The sequence below is a fragment of the Solea senegalensis genome, linkage group LG4 (assembly GCF_019176455.1).
Source record: "Solea senegalensis isolate Sse05_10M linkage group LG4, IFAPA_SoseM_1, whole genome shotgun sequence".
Classification (NCBI taxonomy): Eukaryota; Metazoa; Chordata; class Actinopteri; order Pleuronectiformes; family Soleidae; genus Solea; species Solea senegalensis.
The window spans coordinates 4,133,140-4,157,890 of record NC_058024.1 but is presented as its reverse complement, the minus strand read 5'-3'; the positions used below and the strand labels follow the sequence as shown (position 1 = coordinate 4,157,890).

Below are 24,751 nucleotides of genomic sequence, written 5' to 3'. Positions count from 1 at the left end.
GGAGTGCAGTTTTCGTCTTAAATCACAGTATTAATGCATGTTATTATGTGCAACCTTCTATTCGATGGCTTCATATTAATTCTGTAAGTTTCAGAATTGTCCCATCCCAATTAAATGTGGAACTTTGAAAACAGAGCCGGAACAAGAGGGGGGGTTATAAGGGTTAGGGTCCCATTTAGCTTTATACATCTAATAAAAATTATTGTCTAAGTTACATGTGAATACAGCAGACAACAGTTAATTTCAGCCCCTTCTCTTCCTGAGTTTGACTGCCTTGCATTGGGGTTGACATCAATTCAGTATGTAATGTTTTCTGCAGGGCCACATGGTGGAATAGTGGCTAGCACTGTTGCCTCACACCTGTCTGCTCCCAGAACAAATGAATTTCCCCAGTGAGTCATATCTAATCTGTGATGATTTACTTGGTTCTTATCCCTCCTCCTCATCTCTTTTTTGCACTTCTGGTTGCACTTTCAGTGCAGTCTTCTATATTCTGCACAGTATTCATACAGCAAATATTTTGTTTTCTTTATCTTTCTTGTATACAACGACATTATAGTCTTTGTGTTCATTTGATTTTTATTCACCTCTAATATTTATACACTTTGGCCTGGCACTAGTCGTGCAGGTTACATGACATGACGGGTTAAATGAAAGACTTTTGTCTCCTACCTGTAGGAGGCGGGCCAGAGCCACATCAGCTGCTTCAGTTTGGCTCCAGCTCAAAGAATAAGTGGAGTAGCTAATGAATGGATGAAGTGAATTGTTCCTCTTCATGGATACATTTGACGGTTGGACACTGCTTTACCTGGCATTCCTTCATGTTGTGAATAAGACGCAGTAATATTTACATCAGTACTGTGGTCCTATGGGAGATTTAATGCAAACCTTCAGTGGATATTGTTGTTATTGATGTGAATATTTTACACAGCTTTTTGGACAACAGCTGATAATAAAAAGAAAATAAAGACACAAGAAAAAAAAAACATATATATATATGTTATTTTTGTTGTTTTGAAGCATGCTTTAAAACCCAGTACAGTGTGAGTTACACAGGGAGCAGCAAACATACCTTACATATTCTGTCAGCTGTGACTTTCAAATGATTAAAAATTGGTCCTTGGATAACACACACACACACACACACACACACACACACACACACACACACAGATTAAAAAACAAAGTAAATGAGAACTTTCCTCAAGCCATGTCATGTTTGTCACTGATTTGTTTTTAGCTTATCTGGGTCATTTAAAGCACTTCCTGTATGGAGGGTTAACAGCCGCGGACGGGTGAAAATAAACAGACACGACAAAGTGGGAGAGAAGCAAGTCAGCTCACCAAGCTACATGGTTATGGAGATTCTGTCAGTGCACAAGCAGATCAGACTTCCTGTAAACATTTACTGTAGAGTTGGGTTTGTGTTGGTGTCGTATTAAACCAGGCGTGCGAACCACGCCATGGTGAACTCGACGCGGCACCGTCAGTGCTTCTTTGATATGAGAATGCCAATCACTATCGCTGACAGCAGCCCCACTCCAACCAGCAGCCATCTCCTCACAGTCTCCCGACATCTTCTCGCTTCTGCAACGCCGTCTCGCCCGAATATCTCAGCAAAGCAGTCCTGGAACAGAAAGTAACATCCAGGTGTGTTAGCTTTCCTTCTGTCCACATTAAAGGAATACTTTTGACAGAAACTAAACCATGTCATTCTGATTATGTAATATATGTCGCAAAGAAACAAGTTAGAGAGAAAATAGATGAATAAATGACTAAAAAGAAGAAAAGGAAAAAAAACCACTACATTTTGATTTGTGATGTCGTTTGTTAGTATGTCCTGTAATGATGTCATTAATGAACTTGATATTTGCAAAAACACAAAATGTACTAAAAAATAAAGCTATATCGCAAAACAATATCTATATCTCTACAAAACAACTCTGGGATGTGAGTGTGGAGCATATGACTCAGCCCATGTCACAGTAATGTTTTATTCCCGAGGCTTAGACTAAGAAACAAGCTGTCGACGACGAGCTCGCTAACGACAGCTTTATTCAACGTAGAAGACATCGTCATATCTGTCGATACAGTTTTCAATCATAGGGGACTAAACAAAGAGTGTTTTTGAGGCAGAGCATCAGCATATTCTGCCGAGAATCAAATGATAATGTTCAAATAAAATGAAGCCATTCCTTCTGTCTTTTGTGAATTAATAAACCAGGGTTAAACCCAAAGTTATCTGAGTAACTGCAAACCCTGCTCCATACAACACGACACAGGATAAAGATTCAACTAGATTCAAGATTCAAATGTGTTTACACAGTCACATTGTGGGGACTTGCCTTCCTTAAAGTCTCTATAATGATTACATTTTAAGGTGAAGACATGTTGTATGGTTAGGTTAAGGTTAGGCCAGTGTGTGTGTGTGTGCGTGCATGTGTGCGTGCATGTGTGTGTGCGTTCGTGGAGACTCACCCAGCCTCCTTGGATCTGGATCCATGGACTGATGTGTTCATCGAGGTACATGGTCATCCAGTCTACAATGCGGGAAACCAGCTCACTCATGTTCTTCTCCACACATTCCACACTGAGAATCCCCCCAAAAACAAACAGGCCCACGATTCGTCCCCAGTTGACTCCGTCCTTGAACACCTCGTCCATCACACACTTGAAGCTGTGGTAGGCCGTGTCAGGAGTGATGTCCAGCTTCAAGGAAAGGTCACTAAATGCTTGTTTGAAGAGCAGTTCAAACTCCTCCGCAGAGTCCCGGAGAGCTGCCTTTACGGCCTCTATGTCACCATGTGGTGGTGACGGCAGCTCTGGCTGACCACGCCTGTCCCTGCGGTTGTCCAGCAGGCCATTACCGGCTGCAGAGTCAGCCTCGTCTTCCTCAGTTCTTTTCCCAGGATCTTCTGGCCTCAGCAGAGCGATGGGGTAGTTCCTCTGACACAGCTTATAGCCTACAAAGAACTCGACCAGCTCTCTGTTACTGTACAACACGACCTCCATACTGTGAAAGTCCAGCACACAGCCAGCCTAATCAGACCCCATGGTTTCTGCTGCCACTCCTGTGCATGAGCCGGCTGTCACATTACAGCCTCTTTACCTTCAAACTGCAGAGGCGTCTGCAAGTCAGGGGTGAGACAAAGTTACATTAGTACATATCAGCAAACATTATACAATCACATAAAGAGACAAAATCACCCAGAAGACCTGCGACAACTTTGTTATCCATGAAGTCAGCTTACATTTAGTCCGTGTTATTATTGTCAATGCTGAGATTCATTCAGGCGCGAAGACAAAAGTAAACAGGGTAGTTCAAACTGAGAGGGAAAGGTGACTTTGAGCATGAGTTAATATATCCAGATTATATATATCATGACAAGATAAACTTACACAATACCAGCTTTAGCTTCAGGTGCTAACTAGCTGTTTCTTAACAGTCTACAGGAAACGCTGTGAATTATGGCTATGGTCAGATCATGATCAAGTATCTGTGATGGCTTTCCTGCTTTTAAAGGCTGTTGCATTGATAATCATCATATTTATTATTTTGAATAAATGAGAGAAACAAAAATATTATGAAGTACTACAAAAAGATCGAAATACAGGAAATCAACAAAATTATATTGAAAAAAAGTCACTTAATAACACTCGTGTAACTTCAAGCTTAATGGTTTGTTTGTCGAATAAAGATTTATATTTTATATATATATAATAAATAAATAAATATTTTATATATTTAAAAGAAAAAAGGTAAGATATAACCCCCAAAGATGAACATTTTTAACAGACAAGTTAATTTTAATTGCCAAACGAGAGCTTTTTATTACTTTTTAACAAAATATAATTAAATGTAACTCTAATACCAAAAAACAACAAACCAGAAAGACAAATCAAAGACAGATATATATATATATATATGTATATATGTATACATATATATATATATATATATATATATATATATATATATATATATATGCATCATTTAAATGTGGCTATGCACATTATTAAATCAAGATATGTATTATTTTTCTCTGAAATGTGTAATGGCGTATATTGATTTTTAAGTGAAACATTTTTGTTATTTTATCCTGAATTAATTATCTGAAGTGTTTGGGCATAAATAGAGTATATTATTATGTGCATGATTTGCAATATTTTGCATGTTCTGTTCATTCCCTCCAACATTTGACCTCATATTTATTTTACAAGAGAACTTCCTCCAGTGTTTTGAGTGAGTTGTTTCCATGCTTCTGTACGGTCCTCTTGAAAATGATTTTGTTTCCTGTAGAATTTTATAGAGTTTTGAGATGTTTCCATTATTGCTGTTTCTGTTTTCATCATTTATGGCTTCTTTGATTCTGTTTGTCTCGCTGCTGTTTCATAAGTAGACCACTAAAAACACTTTTGAGGCAATCGCAACTACATTCAACTTGTGTTACAATCATCTACAAATTCAAGGCTACGTAATGACTGTATGTTAAGCACGTAATACAGATCCTAAACAGTAGATATAGAGAGTATCCACAGTGTTTGGTCACTCTCCTTTGAGAAGCACAAACATATTTTCATGAGTCCAGAGAAATCCCAATATATCTTGTTTATATTGCAATATTATTTATTAGCCATATCACTCAGCCTGGGCCACACGGTTGGTGCAGTGGCTAGCACTCTTGCCTTTGCAGCGAGAAGACCCGGGTTCGAGCACCGGTTTGAAAAGGGCCTTTCGGCATTGTGTTTGTATGTTCTCCCCGTGTGTGCGTGGGTTTTCTCTGGGTTCTCCGGTTTCCTCCCACAGTCCAAAAACATGCAATACGGGGATTAGGTAAATTGCTCACTCTAAATTGACCATAGGTGTTAATTTCTATCATGATGAAAAGTATATTCGGGATAGGTGAGCTGCAGGTGTGCCGCAGCAGCAGACGACCACACTGGTCCGGTTCCATGTAGGCCTACCTGATACAGTGGTCGTGAGGGAAGTTTCAAACTGATCCGGCATCAGCATGGGACGATAGGAATGTTTCATGTCATTATCCAGACCAAAGAGTTGTTGTACTCAGTGAACAAATAAACTGCTAAATCATTTTAGTTTTGATTTCTTCAAAAGGATGAACCTTCTGTCTTTCACAGTCTATTGGTGCGTATCTTTAAAATTGAAACAGATAAACTAATTACTTACATAGCCAAATCAATAAATCTTTATTTATATAGCACTTTTCATATATATATCTATCTACACATATGTGTATATATATATCTACACATATGTATGTATACATATATATATATATATATATATATATATATATATATATATATATATATATATATACATATATACATGAATTGTGATTTATGGAAAAACACCCGTTTAAAAAATTTAATAAAAATGACTAGGTATGAAATTTGTGATATTTTTGTGATCTTTTTTAAAAAATCATTGTGTGTTTGTTTTGCATCTCAAATGTAAATTCACCACAATCACGTTATTGTTATTGTGGGCGTGATACACGATAATATCATGTATTTATTATAGTCTCATCCCAAGTCAGCTGTAAAAGCACAGCTCGGACACAGTATGCTGTAAAAGCACAGCTCGTGCGCACACTTCATGTTCCATGCATGAAAAGAATGGAAACTATGAGAGAACTCGACCTGAAAATCAGAAATAAAATAAGCGAACTAGCTAATGCTGGAACATTGTGCACTGTGACATGAATTGATATTAAATCTTAGATATTATAAACATGTAACTATGTAAACACTGTAGCCAGTTACAATGTGGCCACTGCTGACAGCTACAAGTTACGTACACAATACCAGCTTTAGCTTCAGGTGCTAACTAGCTGTTTCAGTAACAGTCCACAGGAAACGCTGTGAGATGAACAAAGTACAAACTACATCCGCGGGTCTAATCCCAGACATTGGTCATTCGCAGGTTTACTCACGGCTGCTTTAATCCAGTTTTCCCTCTGGACGCGCAGTGATGAAGATAAACTACAGTCAATGTTCGAGCAGAGTCTTCATGGACATGGACATCACTGCAGCTGCGCACTCCTGTGGCCTCGCTGTCCCGCCCCCTGCTGCTCCTGCACCAATCAGCGGCCGAGACGCACCGGAAATCTAGTGGACGTCACAATCATTCGAAAAGAATGCGGATTTCTTGTATTCGTGTATAAAATTTATACGTTGCTGTTTTAATCAAACATTTTTTTCATTGATTTAATGATTAATTAATTAATTAATTCATTCATCCATCAATGTATTCATAACGTAATGGTTTGACCTGCTTTGATGGACAAACTGGATAAATGAATGTTCACAGGTTCGCTCTTGTATCATGTTGTTCCAAACATTCAAAGTCTCACTCAGTTTGTCCTTTGTAGTAAACACGTGATTATTTGACTGTGGACCTGATGGCAATATCACATGTTGCCACAAGATGGCAGCCATGCACGGCTTAATGTTAACATTTTTACCAGTTTAAAAAAACCGTGTCGTCTGTCTGCTGACTTATGGCCCCGAAAGACGGAACTTCAGAACTTTTTAGAATTTTAACAATTTATTTTAGCCCTCTCGATTTCCTCTTTGATTTTTGACCACGTGATTAAAAAATGAAGCAGTTTGTGTTGTGGTAAAGCATTTGCTTATATTCCTGTTTTCTTTAGTGTACATAATACATGAAAACAAAGACAAATGACCAAAACAACAAATCAACAAAAGTACAAAAACCAAACGACAAATCAAATCAATCAATCAATCAATAAATAAATGAAGATGATAATAATGGTAGCATATTGTGTGTCTGTAGATCCTCCTTAACAAATACAATTTTAATAGTAATAACCACATCAACAATAACAAAAACGAAAAAAGGATAGGGAGATGTGATTGATTTGACCAGATAACTAAATAAGTATTGATGTTTTGTGCCTATATGAAGTAAACTCAACTGCTCAAATAAATAAAGGGAACACTTGCGTCACACATCCCAGCACTTGATTAAATATTCCAGTAGAATATATAAAATATATATATTGATCAGATTTAGTCATACTCAAAATCAGAGTGGAAAACTGAGACCTAACTTCTGTGAACTTCCTCATGAAAACTCATAATGTTGCTCAGGGGTGTGTATGGCCTCCACACCTCTACGTGCCTGTGTGCACTCCCTACAATGTGTGGGCAGGATCTCCTCCCACACCTGGATCAGGGCATCAGTCTGAGAACATTCTCTACATTCACAGTTCAACTTCAAACTTTCCTCTTTAAATAAAGCTTATATTTAGGGCTGGCTCAAGTGAACTCGGAACCATCAGTCAGTTCCGCTGCCACGGACCGAGACTGCTCTCCTCCTCTTCACAGCACTCACACTTTATCATGATAATAACTTTGTTTTCTTTCTAGTTTGTGCTCTTCCTCTCTCTCTCTCTCTGTGTGTTCTTATATTACAGGTATCCCTGATTCCAGAGCTTCAAATACTACAACTGTCATTATTATATATTATTAAGCTACTGTTGCTAACATATTATTAGAATATTATCCTCATCCACTTGTCGTTTTCTGAGGGTCACACAAGGAGCTTGAAGTGGCATGACGTCACACCTTGGACTAGATGATGAAGATATCAGTGATGATAATTGTCATTAGCTGTTAATTTTTTCTAATGATATTGATCTTATTGCCTCTTTGAAATGGGACGTTTGTAATCTACTGAATTTGTTTCTGTACATGTGGCACCTCCTGCACATCTGTTCGTCCTGGGAGAGGGATCCTTCCTCTGTGGCTCTTCCTGTTATCCCCATTTTTTCCCTGTACAAGGGTTTTCTGTAGAGTTTTTTCGATTACATTTGCTGTTTGTAAGGTCTTCATAAAGTTGTTTTTCAAGATATACATACATATGAAGATAAAATGTTGTCATGTATATACATAGGTGATCACTAACTACATTGTCTATCATCTTTCAACATTCACTTTAAATAGACATGTTTCTAAAAATGTCACCTCCAACTACATAGAGCAGTACTTTTAGTAAAACTATTACTTTGCTGATGATAATTTTAAACCTCCTTTATGTACAAAAGGTTACTGAAATGTTTGTTTTCACACAGTGAACAGTGTAGAAACATTTTGTAACAAACATATTTATTAAACCGTGTACATATGCATTTAGCATGTACTACACTTTCTAAATGTGAAATGATGTTCTACAACAGTTCTTTGTCACATTCAAGGAAAAAAAACATATGGAAGAATTTTAATATAACCCTAAATAATGTGACCAATAACCAGTGAATAACAGATTTCATGAAGATACTAAAAGAATAATAGTTGAAATACAGAGTCACTTAAATATGTACTAACTTGTAAATTCATCCCATCTATTTCAGCACTGGTAATGAGTTAAATGTGTGGAAATATTTTAGTAACTGAATCATTTGACCAGATATTTGTGTCTCTGGATCTGTTTTTCGGCCTCATCTTCGTTTATACATACTTGAACTGATGAACTGAACCAACACACCACTCGGCAGAAGCACTAACAGAGAGTCACCTCCGGGTTTGCTTCCACATCTTGCAAAGAAGTCTCCTCTCTCGAAGTGTCATCTGTGTTCTCACTTTCTGTCAGCTCTGTCAGCTCGGGTGGATCCTGGGATTCTACAATCTCCTGTTGGTTCATGTCAACATCTCCATTCTCAGTCGGTCCCCGTTCTGTTTCTGGTTCACTGTCCGAGTCAATAGAAATAGTCTCCGTGTTTGTGCTGAAATTTAAACTACAGTTTGTATTACGCTGTTTGTTTTGGTCCGTGCTTGGATTGCCAGACTTGAGGCCTCCAGATCTGCCGACTGAAGAGAACTCAATCTTGCTCTCCTCAAACATCAAGTCATGCTTAACTTTCTTGAGCGCATGCATGTCGAAGCCAAGCAGCACAGACATCTTCTTGGTCTCACAGAGTTTTGTACAAATCTTCTGTTTGGTTGCAAAGTGACTAGCAATGTCAGACTTCCACAACCACAGACTTGCAGACAGCTTTTCCTCTTCTTGAGGAGAGAGGTACGGTCGCCGGTTGAAGTAGGCAGTCAGGAAATCTTTCCTGGCCTCATAGGTCTTGTGCTCATAGCTTCTTGGATCCAAAGCAAGACCATCAGAATCGGCTTGATTCCCAATAGTGGTGGAAGAAAACTTTGACTCCTTGCTGATCTTCATTCTCTTTGGATTGGATGTGGCCTGTGTTGCTGGCTGCCTCTTCAAGAAGCCAGCCCCTGAGGAGTTGAGAGTCAGGGCAGACTTGAAGCCTTGGCTTGCCTGGTTCCTTCCAACAGCTCTGCACTGCACAAGATGCAGTGTTATCGTGGAGGCCACCATGTTACTAGTGTAGACTCCTAAGCAATGAATACATTTGTATGTCATCTTTTTCTCAACAGGGTGCATTGTTTGGAGCACCTGGTGTCGTTCCCTTAAATGCATGGCCAGAGCCTCAGAGATGGGACCTTTGAGGATGGTGAAACACAGCGGACACAGCGTCTTCCCTACCTCACTCTTGTGAGTTGGGAAACTTCTGAGTTCGCTTTTTCTGTCAGTCATTCTAGGAGCAGTCAGTTTGACCACAGGTGGGGAACTGTTTTGAGCAGATGCAGACTGATCTTGACCATTGGCAGATTCCTTCATGTTAAAAGTTAGAACAACAAGCTGGACATTACTGGACTTCTCTTGTTTAATGGTGAGATCAAATGTCAGGGGCGTTGCACCAGGGGGTCCGACAAAATCATCAGGGTGTGTTTGCGCCACGTGCTCCATGATTTTTTCAACACTGTGGAAAGTAGAGTGGCACTGTGGACAGGTGAGCCCATGAATCAGCATGTGGTTGAGCAGGGTGTCACTGGGCAGGTAGCGGTTGCAAAGCAAGCACTTGCTTGTGAAGTTGTGGATTTTCATGATGTACTTGGCCAGTGCCCATACTCTCTTAGCCTTGTGTGCGCTCTCAAAATGGGCACTGTAGAGGTTTTCAGGGAAAAGCTCATTGCAAACTGTGCATATTTTCCACTTCTGTGTTTGGGCTGTGCATATACCTGTAGCATTACTGTCAGCCACAGTGCTGTTGCCAGGAACGGAAACACGTACCTGTTTGGCTACAACTGGGGACTTAATTTTAACAACAGAGGGTGCTGGCTTCAAATAACCAATTACTGGTTGTGCTGTTGGGTCAACTTTAAGTGGGTGGCCCCTACTAACCAACGTAGAAGAAACTGGTAAGGTTTGAGCCCTGGAGACGAGAAGATTAGCATGTCCAATCATGGTGGTTACTTGAGCACCAATGCGCTCATGGTACTCTATAACGTGCTGCACTAAAGCCTCGTAGCTACGTGTGGAAAACTGGCAGCGTTTACAGAGGATGTTGTTACCACTGACAGAATTGGCACCATTTTTGACAGATGATTCAGACACCATACCAAGATATGGAGCGACAGTATGCTTAAAATGTTCCCTATAAATGTGCCTTCTCACAATGTTGTAGAGACTGTCCCGGAATGTGCACTTTTTGCAAAAGTACATTGCTCTTTCCACGCCGTCTCCGTGCCTGATTTTATCATGTGGTTTGTCAATCTTCCGCAACGCAGTTCTCTGCATGTTCCCATAGTTCTGCCGTGATGTACTGGGTAAATGGAATATCTTAACGTGCGTCTCTAGAGTTCTTTTGCTTGCAGTAAATGTGCAGTAAGGACAGTTGAGCAGAATTTTACTGTCAAAGCTTTTCCTGTGTACGTTGCGGAAGTGATTCTTGTAGCCTGAGTAGTACTTTGAAGAGAACGGGCACTCTGTGCAGCAAAATGGTTTTGATCTGTAATCCTATCAGACATTACAGGGAAAAGAAACAATGGCATTAGGTGACATTTGGCAGTTTTTGTGAAATATTTGAAAACATTTAATTACAGTTAGAAATGTACCTGCGTTTTAGAATATGATGGATCCCATGCACAGATATCAAGGCAAAGACTGCTTTTTACAAACTGCTCATCAGGGCAAAACTCTTTGAACTCCTGTGGAGATAAAACATAGAATATCAATACAAATGTGTTTGTATTGATATTCTCAGGAAGTATTCAGGTTTCATGATACAGTCAGTGTCATGTTAACCACAATGTCTGTTGACAAAGTTCAATGATCTGACACAGTTAAGTTTCTATATCTGTCACATTTTAAAATAATATCTTCTCTTCACAGACTTGTGAGCCATTCGCGGGGTGTTTAACATCCAACAACTTACTTTTAAAATGAAAGCAAATAATGTTATGTATAAATAACTTAACAAACGCGTCAGAAGATTTTCCCGCACATGTTAGATTTTTACTCACCTCAGCAGCTTCTTTGCAGAACTCCAGACCAATATCTCCAAGAGCATGTTTCACTTGTTTTCTTGCTCTTCGTATTCTGGTAAGGTTATTCACTGGCACTTGATACATCTCTCCTGAAAAACATTGAATTTTAGTCAGGGTTAGTCTTTTTGTAAGTGAGTATTAACTTACAAGCATCATGACACTTAATATAAATACACTAAATATTTTTCATAGTTCCACAAATCACTGTTGGCCGATGAAAAAAAGGTGGTGCTGATTTAGACTCGGGCCCAGTGCAGTGTGAGAAGACCTGCAGCACATTAGCCTTGTATGTTTAACCGTCAATGCTGAATTACAGAACAGGTGAGGACAGGTCTGTCCTCTGTCCTGCTCCTCTGTGCGCACTGATGTCCACAATGACACGTTCATAAAACACGTTATGCTGTGATTGGGTGGGGGGGTAGCGTTGTTATGCTAGCCTCAATTAGTACAGCTGCGCGCTTTGTCGAACGCTCGCGCTAACGCCGCACAGCAAGCTAGCGATGAATGTATTTATTTTTACACAAGAAAAGCACCGACAATGTTTTACTCACCGTGTGAAACTGACTCGGCTCACAGTGACTGTCGTACTACACGTGTAGTGCTAACAAAGACGTCTGTGGTCTGGTCTGGAGCAGAATGAGCTGATGTTCGCTCTGAGACTCTCAGACTTCACGGTTAAGCTAAGCTAAGCGCATCTGCTCTGCAGCAGTTGCTCGGTGCAAGGACAAAAGTTGTAGCTTTGTGCTAAACATCTCATGAAAACCAAGGACTCTAGGGGTGAAGACTGCCGACACAACGATGTCGCGGTATCCAGTCTTTACTTCTCAAGCTTGCACCGGTGCTCAGCCCAGCCTGCTAGCTAACAGCATCACCGTCAGTGAGCCAACTCGATCCAAAATGGCGACGACAAATAGGCGGAAGTCGTCGCACAGAGCTGAGGATGAATGGTGAAAAGTTTCATATATTTATTATACTTCACTGTTAGTTCCACAATCTTATGATTATTTTTCTGCAGTTCATGTGTGAAATACAGACATTCTGCTTATTTAACCACAACATGCTTTCATTCATTTCTCCTTACATTTGCCAAATATTGACACGAGTAGCTATTTGTGTATGTTAGCAATGAAGAAAATGTACAAGGATGCACTTTTTCTGTTAGATCAATAGAAAGTAGAGCTGCAACTACGATTATTTTCCTAATCGATTATCAGTCCATTATTTTCTCAATTAATCGAGTAATCGTTTGGTCCATAAAATATCAGAAAAAGTTAAAAAATGTTGATCAGTGTGATGTTATCAAATGTTATGCTGTTGTTTTTTACACAAACCAAAATGGTTCACTTTTAATGATGAATTAAGAAAATGTTCACATTGAAGAAGCTGAAACAATCAGAAATTTTGTTTTAATCATGAAAAAATCTTCAAACGACGATTAATTTAGTAATTGATTAATAAAAGAAATGACGTACTGTAATATGAAACATCAGTTTATGTATACATTATTACAGCTCACTGCATATTGTTGAATTATATACCTGTAGTGGCTAAATAATGTGGAGATTGAACAGGTTTTGAGAATTTTAAATCTAATCTGATCAAATGTGAGAAAACCTTTGACGATCACACTGACTCTGACCATACTGTTGTTATGACCAGGCCTAGGGGAAAACCTGATAGCAACATGAATAATGAGACTCCCTCTTCCCAACTCCCAAGAAACCACCAGCAACAAGTAAAACCAAACAAGTGGTTCAAGGAAGTCCACTGCAGCTGGCATGATCAGGCCGCTTGTACTGGTACCTCCTGTGCAGGACCAATCAGCTCCCAGCCCCAGGATCCACCTGGTGCCAATCTCAGCTGACATAGAGCAAAAGGCGGTGTGCACCCTGGACAGGTTGTCAGGTTGTCAGTCCATCACAGGGACTATTTCAACCACCCACTCTCACGGTCAATTCAGAGTGTCCAAGAAAGGCCCTTGTTCCAGTCGTATCGTGCAAAACAAGGGACACGCTTTTATTATTATAAAGTATTCTTATGACTCTGATGATACATAAGATAAAATAAGAAGCTGACTTTAAAACATGTCGTCATTCCAGTGGCTCCATCACTTCCAGTACAACAGTGCGAGGCCCGGTCATCACCAGCCTGGTGAGGGTTCTGTAGTCCAGGTAGAGAACACACTGTCCATTCAAATGGCACACAAACTGCCGTACCTAAACAAGATTAAAGCAGGTACATGGGTGGGTCATAATATGATATATTATAAAATAATAATAATGATGTCATCTTCTCTATTTTTGCTATTGTAACATGTACATGTAGCTCACCTTAACACCAGCAGCTGCTGCAGGGCTTCCAGGGTCAACAGCTTGCACATAACAGGGAGAACTGCCTCTGACAACAAAACCCCAACCCAGAGTGTCTCCTAACACCTGTGGTCATCGTGAGATATAATAACATCCACATTTAAAAGTGTAGATCTTCAATGTTTGAGATTGGAAAATGACTACAAGGGAACATTTTTATATTGAAATATAAATGTAAATGGCAAAGTATAGTGCTTTTTCTCGTGTTGACCACTCAAAGCTGCTTTACACTACTGTTGTGCCATTCAGCCATTCACACCCAATCACTCACACATTCATACAACATTCACCGAGGACACAGTGGCATGTAGGCTAGTGGAGATGGGACTCAGACCCACAACCTTCCAGTTGAAAGACGACTCACTCTACCACTGTTCCACTATCGTCCACAAGTAACTTTCAGGTCAGAAATAGCACAGGTGAAGACATTACACCAACTCACCGTTAATACTTTCTTGATGAATGGTGCACCGGGTGCCAGTAACTTTTCACATGTAACAGTTCCTCGAAGGACTGTAAAATCATAAAAAGCTTTTTTTTACACAACCGGACACTAAATACCGACGGCTTATCCAAGCATTTGCCTAACGAATGTGAATTCATACTCTTACCTGATTTAGGATTGCATCTCGTCACAGAGGTGGAGGACACAAGAGGTGGAAATGCAGCAGAGTGAAGCTGAAGGGAATTCAGGCTGCCTCGACGGCCACTGGTGACTTGTTTCAGGTCTTTACTTGACCCCACTACAGTGAAATTTGTCCGTAAAACATTTTTCATCATTTGTTCTTGCAACATTTAGGAAATGCAAAGGGATCAGGGAATATTATTTCTTTTTTTTTCTTTTTTTTACCAGAGTGAAAAGCACTGTTGGTGGTGAGGTGTCTGCACTCAACAGATGGACTCTCAGAGTGGTTGTCTTCATGAGCCACACCTCCATCATTGTCCTGCTCACTCTCATTTAAGAGCTCAGACAGGCGGCGTCTGCGGCGGAAATTGATGCAGAACTGATAGAGAAGTCCACTGTCGATGAAATCATGCTTATTTGCCACTGACATGAAAGAGAGAGAGAAAGAAAGCACAAAGCAAGAGCGGAACATGTGTAAAGACTCAAAAACAGTCTAGGGCTGGGCAATATATCAATTTATAGTGATCAAGTACCTGTGATGACTTTTCCTGATTTTAAAGGCTATTGCATTAATAATCATCATATTTATTATGTTGTGCATGTGTGAAAAACACAACATATTATAATAATTGATGAATGAACTATGACGTTGATTAAAAAATACATGGAATCAACAAACTATATTCATGTTTCTTACACTTCTTTAATTTTAGGCCTAATTATTTGTGAAATTTGACATACAAACTATATTTCATGTGTTTCTACACTTCTTTAATTTTAGGCCTAATTATTTGTGTTTTAGGTCAATTTGACCATATTTATAGGCAATTTCATTGTTTCTAACGCACGTAAACATCCTTCATTTAACATTAAAAAGGCCGAAGTAATAAGCCAGGTATTATCTGGAATGAAAGGTAGTATTGTTTTGTAAACAGTTTCATTTTTACAGAGTATTGTCACAAACCTGTGTGCAGCTTTATATCCCAATATATCAAGATATTATTTATAAGTCCTGTCACCCAGCCTCACCTTTAAGCTATTCAGAAATATACATTTATAACGTGTTATATATATATATATTTATAGAATTATATAAAAAAGTAATAAGTGATAAGATTTTTTTCTTCTATTGCCTAGCACTATACTATGACTGTATTTTATTAGATTGCAGAGATTGTCTCATGTGGCTTCATCTCACCATGATGAATAATGCCATTCTCCAGCAGTGCACGGCAGAGCCCCAGCCCCTGACGCCGGCTCTCTGCCTCTCCATTCTGAAGAAGCCAGTCAATCAACTGGCAGCCAGGAAAAGCACGCTGATAAGAAACAGCATGCTCCTCTCTGAGCTGCATTATAGAGTTCTTATCCCCTATGAGACTGAAGAAACGCAACATGCAAATGATATGAAAAACATGATGAACACAAGACAAGGTGACTGAGGTGCAGACTTTCTGATGTGAAAACCCTACAATATCAAAAACAGAGCAGCTCTTACTGTTCATAGAGCCGCTGTCCTCGCATGAAGATTTTCACCTCCATATTAAACGGAACTGTGCCGTCGTCCTTCCGGAAGCGGTACAGCAGTTTGGCATCTTTGAAAACTGACCTCTTGTCACAAACTAAGAAATGGCAGCATACAGTTTCAGGTGTTACAGGTGTCTTTCGCCTTTGTTCAAAAGGTCTTTAGTTATCTCTCTTCCTGGGCTTGCCTTGGTGCCTCCTTACCGTGATGAACAATCTCATGGTCCATGAGGTGCTGCATGAGACACACAGCTGTTGCTCGGTCCGGAGCTTCCTTATGGCTCACGAGCCAGTCTATAAGCTCCTGTGCTACAAAGCAGTTGGGGTATGTGCGCAGGTGGTAGCGTCGCTCCTTTATCAGCTTTGCATCATGAAGTCTCAACCTTGAAACAAAGTTCAGAATCATCCTGACAACAACCTAAAACCATAACTAAGCATTTCCTGTGTGTTTAGATTACCTGAGTTGTTCCCCAGCAATCATGACTTCAGCCTTGTGTTGTCTGATCACGGCTTTCCTCCTAATGCTGCTTGTTCTCTCCATGTTTGTTATCTCTGAATGAGAAAGTAAAGTGTAAATCACTTAATGTTGTGCACCTAAGTGTTGACAAAATAGCCCCCGAAACACACACTCACTGACATGTGGGAGAGATGTTGTGTATACAGAGAGAAAGAGAGACAAACTGTCAGCAAGGTTATTGTAGTTAACGGAAATAAATACTAAAAACGCATTTTAAAAAAACACCATAACTGTGTTTATTTTTTCTCTGCCAGCAATTTTGACAGATTGGATTTGAGGCAACCTTTTCATTCATAATTAAATGTTTGTTTTTATTTACAGTGTGTGATATAAGGCTATGCAAATTAAACATAACATTCATTATGTAGTTAATTGGGTTGAGTTGGTTCATCTAAGTCAGGGGTTTCAAACATAAATGACCTCAGGGCCGAAGAGCGTCTACTCTGGTCAAGATGTTTAGTAGTGGTTGGGCAATATGATCTTAAAATGACGTGGCAGTAACGACATACATGACGATATTTCACTGAATTTCAAAATAAAAGTGCTTGTTTTGATGTGGAACGACGTGTCATTCACATTAATAGCATATGTATGATGCAAAAAACACCTAACAAGCTCATATATTAGTCTAGCATGTATATATATATATATATATATATATATATATATATATATATATATATACACATTTTTCTTTTTCTTTCTTTTTTTCTACAAACTTTGGTCTCTAGTTGGAAAAGGGCGTTGAACAAGAGAAACAAACATATTATCATAGATGCACATGGTGACATGTCAGTACCGCATACAACAACACTTCAAAGAACTGATACAGTCACTATTTCTTGTCAGTTGTTGTGACAGCAAATATGTTTGTCACAAATCTTATTATTTTCAAAGCATCCTGATTGTTTTAATTGCATTTATGGTGATAATTAGCCGGCTACTGCCAGTTAATAGATAGAGTTATGAAGGCTGCATTTTCTATATAATTACATATAATATATATAATTATGCACATAAAGTAGCACTTGAAAATAGAACTCATACTTTTATCTGGGGTGTGCATGTTAGAGCTTGAAGATGCACTGATACATCTGAATAAAAATCACATTAAGTGTTAGCTAAAAGTGAAAAAACAAAAACAAAAAACCAGAAACTCATGTCAGTCAGTGGCAGCAGATGTTGTTTGGTCTTTATGCTGCAGTGCTGCAGCACAGGTTATGAGGGTGTGCCTCACAGTGAATGAATGGTTATGTTTATGGTTTTAGTAAATGGTTATCGAGCAGTGTATGGTTATATTATAGGTTCATAGAGCAGTGTATGGTTGCATTACAGTATAAGGCCATATTTATGGTTCTATTTTTAGGTTATAGAGTTAATTTGGGACAAGAAAACAACATTTGAGTGAGATCTGCCAATGACAAACTGCATTTTTCACAAATATAATTTGTCCCTTGAAACAGCCTGCTAAGTCTGAGAACTTTGAACTGAACTAAATCAAGACGGGCGCAAGAAGAAGTGGAATTGACCCTAAGCGATGCCTCTCTCCACCGTCTCTACGTTACATCAAAACCAAGCTCCCTGTCCCAACTGCGCCTGACCCCCAGAAGTGAGGTCGTATTGGAGGATGAGATGAAGTCACTTAACATCATATAACTCTGAAATCTTACCACAAGCTCTTGGAAAAGAGAGTGAGTCAGTGACAAGAGATCCTGCTGGAGACTGAGGGCATGATCTGAAGGTGGGAACAATGCTTCTTATAACTGGGACTAAATGAGATGGGGTCAGAGAGTTTGAAATGTTGCCTGAAATGTTTCCAAATTTACAAAGAGGAACGGGGCACAAATCAGAGCTGCCAAAGACGAGGGACGGCAAGAATTATCCTCCACACCAGGTATGGAATTTAGTGATGGATTTGCTTCTCTGCGGTACTGCTCTGCATTCCCTTGGGTTCTTACCAGTCCAGATGAATTTTGAGATTGTTTTGTCCACCCTCTGAATAAAAGATTTTGATAAAAAAAAAAAAAAATTGGAAGACATTGGAAAATAAACAAAAAATCTTGGCAGAACATTCATTTTAATAGAGTGGATTCTGCTCGAGAGAGAGAGGGACAGAGTCCCAGCGCCATAACCAGTTTTGTGAAGTTATTTTTATAGAGCAAGGGAATAGAATGGGAGCAAAAACTGGTATTAGCTAATGGAAATGTTAGTACACCTGATGTTTAATTTATAACCTGAGAATGATCCAAAAGTTGTCAACATTTGTAAAATATCATCTACACAACTACCTGGGTCTGTGACGTACAGAATAGCAACATAAAGAGACACTATGTTCCAGTAAATACCAGTGAAGCACGGAGAAGATTTCAGAGTATTAGAAAGAGTCTCTATTGCTATGGTGAAAAGTAAAGACGTTAGGCAACCTCGGGTCCCTCTTGACAGTGGGAAATATTCAGATCTGCACAACATAAAAGACATGTAAAGATATAACAATTTCCTTTTGTACGGAAACAGCACAGTATTTAAAAGTCTTCTCATGTTCGATGATAATTGACGGCCTCTATCAAAGCCAGTTTGATCTACAGGAATTATATCTGCAGACAAGGATTCCAGAACTTTGGCTAGAAGATTTATGTCATTTTTATTTTATAAAAGTCAGCCAGAAACCCATCAGCCCCTGATTATTTTGCATTCATTTAAGACAAGAAATTATTTATATTGTACGGTTATAGAGCAGTGCATGGTTTTAGTAAATGGTTATGGACTAGTGGAGCCAGGAATCGAACCCTAAAACCTTTGAATTGAAGATATGTTGTAGGGTTATAGAGCAGTGAATGGTCTGAGGGAATGGTTCTAATGTAAGGTTATAGGCTGGTGTGTTGTGGTTTAAAATGAGCCAAGGCTCCGCCTCTCTCAGTGGTATGCTCTCAGGCTGTAAGCATCCTGTTGTTAGGATACATTTAGCTCCATAGCGCCACCTTACCCTGATGGCTTAAATACTAGTATGTGTCCCTGAACCATTCTGACTCTGTTTCCTGTCAGTGAAGCGTTCACTGTGTTTGAAATCAGCGGTTCCTGTGAGGGTCAGCTCGGTTCAACTGAATTGAATTGTTAGCATAGGCTTCGGGGACTCTTGTAGTGTGGACTGTTGGCCACAAGATGTCAGTATTTATCTGTGCACTAACCACCACATTGTCAAGAGAAACGTCTTCTTCCAGCCTCGCTATTGTTGATTACGTGAAATCGTGCTGTTGTGACATTTTAATCCCAAACAGATTCAGAGATAAATCCAAAACAAAATTATGTTAAAAATACGAGTTAAGCTGTGATCCATGTAACAAAAAAAATTAGACCATATCATTGTTGTTGTAAACACAATTGCTCTCATGTACTAATACTGAAAAATAACAATAAAAGACAGCAGTTTAACTGTCAATGTAATAAGCCGTGTTGCTGGGAGCATGTGAAACGAGAGAGGACTTGAGACAGGGACCGTGTGCTGCTGCGCATTTATAGGTTCTGGTCAAATGATCCTCACGAAGAACTCGTGGACAGAAAACTCACAGCAGCTTTTATGCAAATGACCCTGTCCACTGTGTTTTCATTGGAGAGCAGAGTGGAGGTGTAGTCGAGGAGGCGTGACATCACGCAAATGCAGCTTTATGAAGTAAGTGCGCTCATCCCGGAGCCAGAGCCTCAGCGGACTTTTACTTTGTGGTGACTGCTCTCCCAAACTCGGACAGACTGCCCTGTGCGCGCGCACGTGTTTTCCCATCCCAGCTGAAATCAGAATCTGGAATTATTGCATTTTTATTCGCAGTTCGTGAGTGCGCGTTCAAGAACTACATGTGGACTTTTGGAACATTTTAAAGTGAGCCTTCTTTTTCCTTTTTTGAATATGACAGATTCACATCTGGGACTGCAGAAACCCAACATGGACTTTGTCAGCGACTACGACTTATTGAAGTTCGGCGTGAAGAAGGAGGTGATGCAGGGAGTCGACCGCTCCTTCGTCGGGCCGTGCAGCCAGCTCCAAAGACCGGGCTCTGTCTCGTCCACTCCCGGCAGCACTCCCTGCAACTCGGTACCGTCATCACCAAACCTCAATCCAAACGAGCAGAGAAATAATCCCGGGGGCGAACACTTCTGGATTCCCACCAGCGGGGGTTTCCCTCAGCAAATGTATCCACAAGCTCTTGGCTTTACACCCGAGGACGCAGTCGAGGCCCTCATTGGCGCCACGGCGCAGCAGGGACATCCATCTGCGCCCCACAACCATCATCCGTCGTCCTTCCAGGTCGAATACGACGGCTACGATCACCTGAACGAGCCGGTCCAGCAGTATCCGGGTATGCCGGGTCACCCCGACCTGCAGGGCTTATCCAGCGGTCACTGCCAGGACCCTTATCTCAAAGATGACCAGGACAGCGCGTCCCCCGAGTCGCCCGAGGACTCGCAGGTGTTCGGTGCGCACCATCATCTCCAGCCACAGCACGGCCGCCACGACAGGCGATCCTCCGCCGAGCACTTCTCAGATGACCAGCTGGTGTCCATGTCGGTCAGGGAGCTGAACCGGCTCCTCAGAGGCCTCGGCAAGGACGAGGTGATGCGTCTGAAGCAGAAGCGCCGAACCCTGAAAAACAGAGGTTACGCGCAGTCGTGTCGCTACAAGCGCGTGCAGCAGAAACACGTTCTGGAGCACGAGAAAACGAGCCTGGTGTCACAGGTGGAGCAGCTCAAACACGAACTCAACAGACTGGTCCGCGAAAGGGACGCATACAAACTCAAGTGTGAGAAACTGGCCGGTGCCAACTGCTACCACGAAACCGGCTCCACCAGTGACAACCCGTCTTCGCCCGAGTATTTAATGTGAGTCTGTTGATTTCCTGCAGAGCGGAGTCTTTTCTGTTGACACCAAACAGCACCGTGGATGCATCGAGTTCTAATTCTGTCGTGTTGGTCTCAAGGAGCTCGCTGACATAAGTGTAATAGATGCAACAAGTCAACAATGACATGAAGTTTGCATGCATGCAGGACATGTATGAGAATGTTGTTTTTAATTATTGTTTTATCCAGGCATATCTACAATGTCTCTGAGCGGTAGACACGTGAAATCAACTATTCCCCTTTTACCAATATACCGTTTTAATCCTGTATCAGTTACCGCTGAATGTTGATTTGGTGATTTTGCTTTGTTTGTCTCTTCTGACGCCTCAACAAGTTGAAATGATGTTTTGTGTTCATCTCTAAAATTCAAATGACACCCAAACGATTGATGCCAGAAATGATGTGTCATGTCATTATGAAAGTGATTCTGCTGGACAGATGTGTTCTCTTTAAAATATAATATACAATTATGCAAAAATCGTTTTTCATTTACTATGGATCAATAAACTTATTGTGACTTTTTAAAAAAAACAAAAAACTGTCTCATCTGCTCATAAATTCTTATTTGCCTCACGTGAACATTTCTCTTTGTTTCCTCAACGTTGTCAGCTTCCGGGATTTTAATGAACATCTTCACATTTCCATCTATAAATGTAGCTCCAGCCAACAGACAGAGGGGTTTTACGCATCACTTAAACCACTAATGCAGATTTTAAACACATACATCAGGTTGACTTTACTTGTGCACAGTGCAGATGGCACAAGCACAAAGATTTGAACTCCACAATAAATGTCTTCTCAAAGACGATACCGTGACCCCTTCAAATTTGAGAATACGTGTGGTGGGGATTGAAAGGACGAGAAGCTTTCTCTCCGTCTCTGACCTTTGTCCTTCGTAGAGTGCTGCTTCCTGTGGGACCCTGGCATGTGAAAGCACAGGGGGATGACATGGCAGAGGCTGTGGGCTGCAGATAAAATGGAGTGGAAATCAGGCTTCCCCTCTGCTCTCTTCCTCAGACACGCAAACACATCACCTCTGCATTTATGAACAAAGGAAGAGAGAAACAACAACTGCAGCACACTGCTTGTCATTTCCCTGCCCGCCTTATATCACTTGATATGTTTTTCTGAGCGTGGGTTTTCTCCAGGTTCTCCGGTTTCCTCCCACAGTCCAAAAACATGGCGATTAGGTCAGTTGGACACTGTAAATTGACCATAGGTGTGAGAGTGGAGGCTTGTTTGTCTCTACATGTGTCCCTGTGATGGACTGGCGAACTGTCCGGGGTGTGACCCCGCATGTCAGCTGAGATTGGCACAGCGACCCTCATGAGGATAAAGCGGTAGAAAATGGATGCTTTTCTGAAATCCTCAAGCAAATTTCCTGAGCACAGATCATACTCAGCTCAGGAATACAATAATATTTGGTAGGTTGTCATAGTTCCAAGGCCATGATGATGATGATGTGTGATACGTGGCCTCGTCGTAAAATGACTTCTTTCATTTTCACTCTGTTAGCCCTTTGCATGTCTTCATCCAGGCAGGTGGCTCCGTTAACGGCAGCCGCCTTCAGCCTGGAAACCATATTCTCTTTGTAAGTCTGACCCCATCACAGCGTCGACCTCACCCTCTGTTGAGGGAAAGCAGCTCTAAAAATCACACCACAGGTGCAAGAGCACTTTCTCCCTGAAAACAGGCCTCGGCGCTGAAGGTCGGCCGCCTGCTCTGGGAGCGCCTGACGCAGATGACTGCGTTTGTGTGCATCACGGATGTAGCAGAAAATAGCCAGATGGTTATAGCAATGAAAAATTATTCTAATGTTACTGGGAAGTGGTCATTAATCAGCAGCTCTTTATGGCACACGGCTGCATTTACAGGCACCAGTGAGGGTTCCTCTGTTTGAAACATGCATGTGTTATAATTATATATCATTACTATACCTACTCTGATGACAATTCACGCCCAGTATTTATGGAAAATATGTATTAGTACCATTTATTATTGTTTTTAGACTGTGCCCATTTGCAGGAGAAACAGGGAATGAGAGAATGCATCTGGATGTGCACTTGCATGTGTTTTAAATGGCATGTAATCATGCATTCGAGTTCTCATTTCTGTGCTCACTCGTGTACGTTGCAGGCATCATATTTGGAGTTCCAGGCAATAGCAGAATAATACAGCACAAGTGTTGGCAAGGAGAGCGTTTTGTGGTGCTGTGTGACAGTGTGCAGAGTGCTATTGTAGAAACGATTAGCCAGCTCTTTTCTCTCGCATGTGATAGGCTGGTCGGCCTGATGTGGGAGCCTCACAACCCCCCTCTCTCTTCCTTTTCCCTCCTCCTCTTCGTCCTCCCCTCCACCAACACCCCAAGCCCACAGCGCCTGAGGCTGGCTACTGAGTCAGCAGGAGGGAAAGGTGTCTGCATGGCTGTGGCATCAGAACAAGAGGGAAGCAAAAGAGCTGGAGAAGGATAAAGCCCCACAAAGAGAAGTGGTTGCAATTTTTGATTTCAAGCGCAGATGATCGCCAAAAAAGGTCACGACAAAATGATTAAATTCAGGTGAAAGAGGAAGCCGCGACATCTCCGCCCCCAATTATTTTTAAATCTCTTCTGCATTTGTCGTTTCTTTCTTTCCTTTTTTTTAACCATAAGACACTTCTACACAATAAAGTAAATAACCGGTGATAACGTAACGCAATACCACAGTCTCTGCTGAGTTCCGGCTTTTTCCACAGCCTGGTCGCGTCTCAGACAGTGGACACAGGCAGAGGAATGCTGCAGATACTCACCATTGTGTGGGGACAGGCAGAAGAATGCAGGCTGCCAGGCTACGTACAATAACACCAATGAACACAGAACGGAGGCCTCGAGCCTCAAGCCGCAGTCAAACACTGGCCACTTCCATCTGTGCTATCAAACCCATCTCCACTGGACTGTGTTGGTTTGGTCCAGCTGGATTGTGTATTATTGTTGAAACGCTCCAGACCAACTGTCACAAAGACTGTTTGAGATTAGATACAGAACAGAGCTGCCAAATGGGGATCAGCTGATCGGCTAAGTCAATATTGATCTGTTTCAAACGGACCCTGTTGCTCAACGGCTAAGTTCTACAGTCACAATAGTGATGGTCACCCGTCGTCTGTGGCTGGATGTCCACTCACTGACCAGACATCTGACCTTCTACATGGAGCTCCACTCCAGCCTCAACCAGTTCTTTCGCTGGTGTGTTGCAACAGTGTCTCAGCCTGTGTGATGGTCTATGAGAGAGGCTTCACGTGAAGTGCGGTGCAGAGATTGAGATGGTGGACAGGATGGATGAGGGGCTTCCTCTTTCACTTCCTATAATACGAGGGTCCAGTCAAGTGACTCTTTGTGAGAGTGTTAGCTGGTGTGTCACAGGAAAAGCAGCTTTGACGGCTGTGGTTTCCGCTCAGGATGTCCAGTTT

At 41.0% G+C, this 24,751-nt stretch overlaps 4 protein-coding genes across 4 annotated transcripts; 1 reads left to right on the top strand and 3 right to left on the bottom strand.

Annotated features, from left to right (window-relative positions):
- Positions 1–561: 561 nt before the first annotated feature.
- On the bottom strand, positions 562–6,070 carry LOC122768834 (bcl-2-like protein 1). The gene is made up of 3 exons (XM_044025112.1): positions 5,958–6,070; positions 2,479–3,128; positions 562–1,627 (listed from the first exon to the last, which is right to left on the bottom strand). The coding sequence occupies exons 2-3, from the start codon at positions 3,010–3,012 to the stop codon at positions 1,487–1,489; spliced, it is 675 nt and encodes a 224-aa protein (XP_043881047.1). The 5' UTR covers positions 3,013–3,128; positions 5,958–6,070; the 3' UTR covers positions 562–1,486.
- Positions 6,071–8,137: 2,067 nt separating this feature from the next.
- On the bottom strand, positions 8,138–12,286 carry adnpa (activity-dependent neuroprotector homeobox a). The gene is made up of 4 exons (XM_044024927.1): positions 11,940–12,286; positions 11,365–11,477; positions 10,957–11,049; positions 8,138–10,858 (listed from the first exon to the last, which is right to left on the bottom strand). Exons 2-4 carry the CDS (start codon positions 11,470–11,472, stop codon positions 8,549–8,551), a joined length of 2,511 nt encoding a protein of 836 aa, XP_043880862.1. The 5' UTR covers positions 11,473–11,477; positions 11,940–12,286; the 3' UTR covers positions 8,138–8,548.
- Positions 12,287–13,364: 1,078 nt separating this feature from the next.
- si:dkeyp-97e7.9 (DEP domain-containing mTOR-interacting protein) lies at positions 13,365–24,135 on the bottom strand. Its single transcript, XM_044025129.1, has 10 exons — positions 24,095–24,135; positions 16,362–16,455; positions 16,108–16,286; positions 15,878–16,001; positions 15,581–15,759; positions 14,608–14,805; positions 14,369–14,500; positions 14,200–14,270; positions 13,719–13,823; positions 13,365–13,604 (listed from the first exon to the last, which is right to left on the bottom strand). The coding sequence occupies exons 2-10, from the start codon at positions 16,442–16,444 to the stop codon at positions 13,479–13,481; spliced, it is 1,197 nt and encodes a 398-aa protein (XP_043881064.1). The 5' UTR covers positions 16,445–16,455; positions 24,095–24,135; the 3' UTR covers positions 13,365–13,478.
- On the top strand, positions 20,096–21,860 carry mafbb (v-maf avian musculoaponeurotic fibrosarcoma oncogene homolog Bb). The gene has a single exon (XM_044025130.1). The coding sequence runs from the start codon at positions 20,319–20,321 to the stop codon at positions 21,291–21,293; it is 975 nt and encodes a 324-aa protein (XP_043881065.1). The 5' UTR covers positions 20,096–20,318; the 3' UTR covers positions 21,294–21,860.
- Positions 24,136–24,751: the final 616 nt, after the last annotated feature.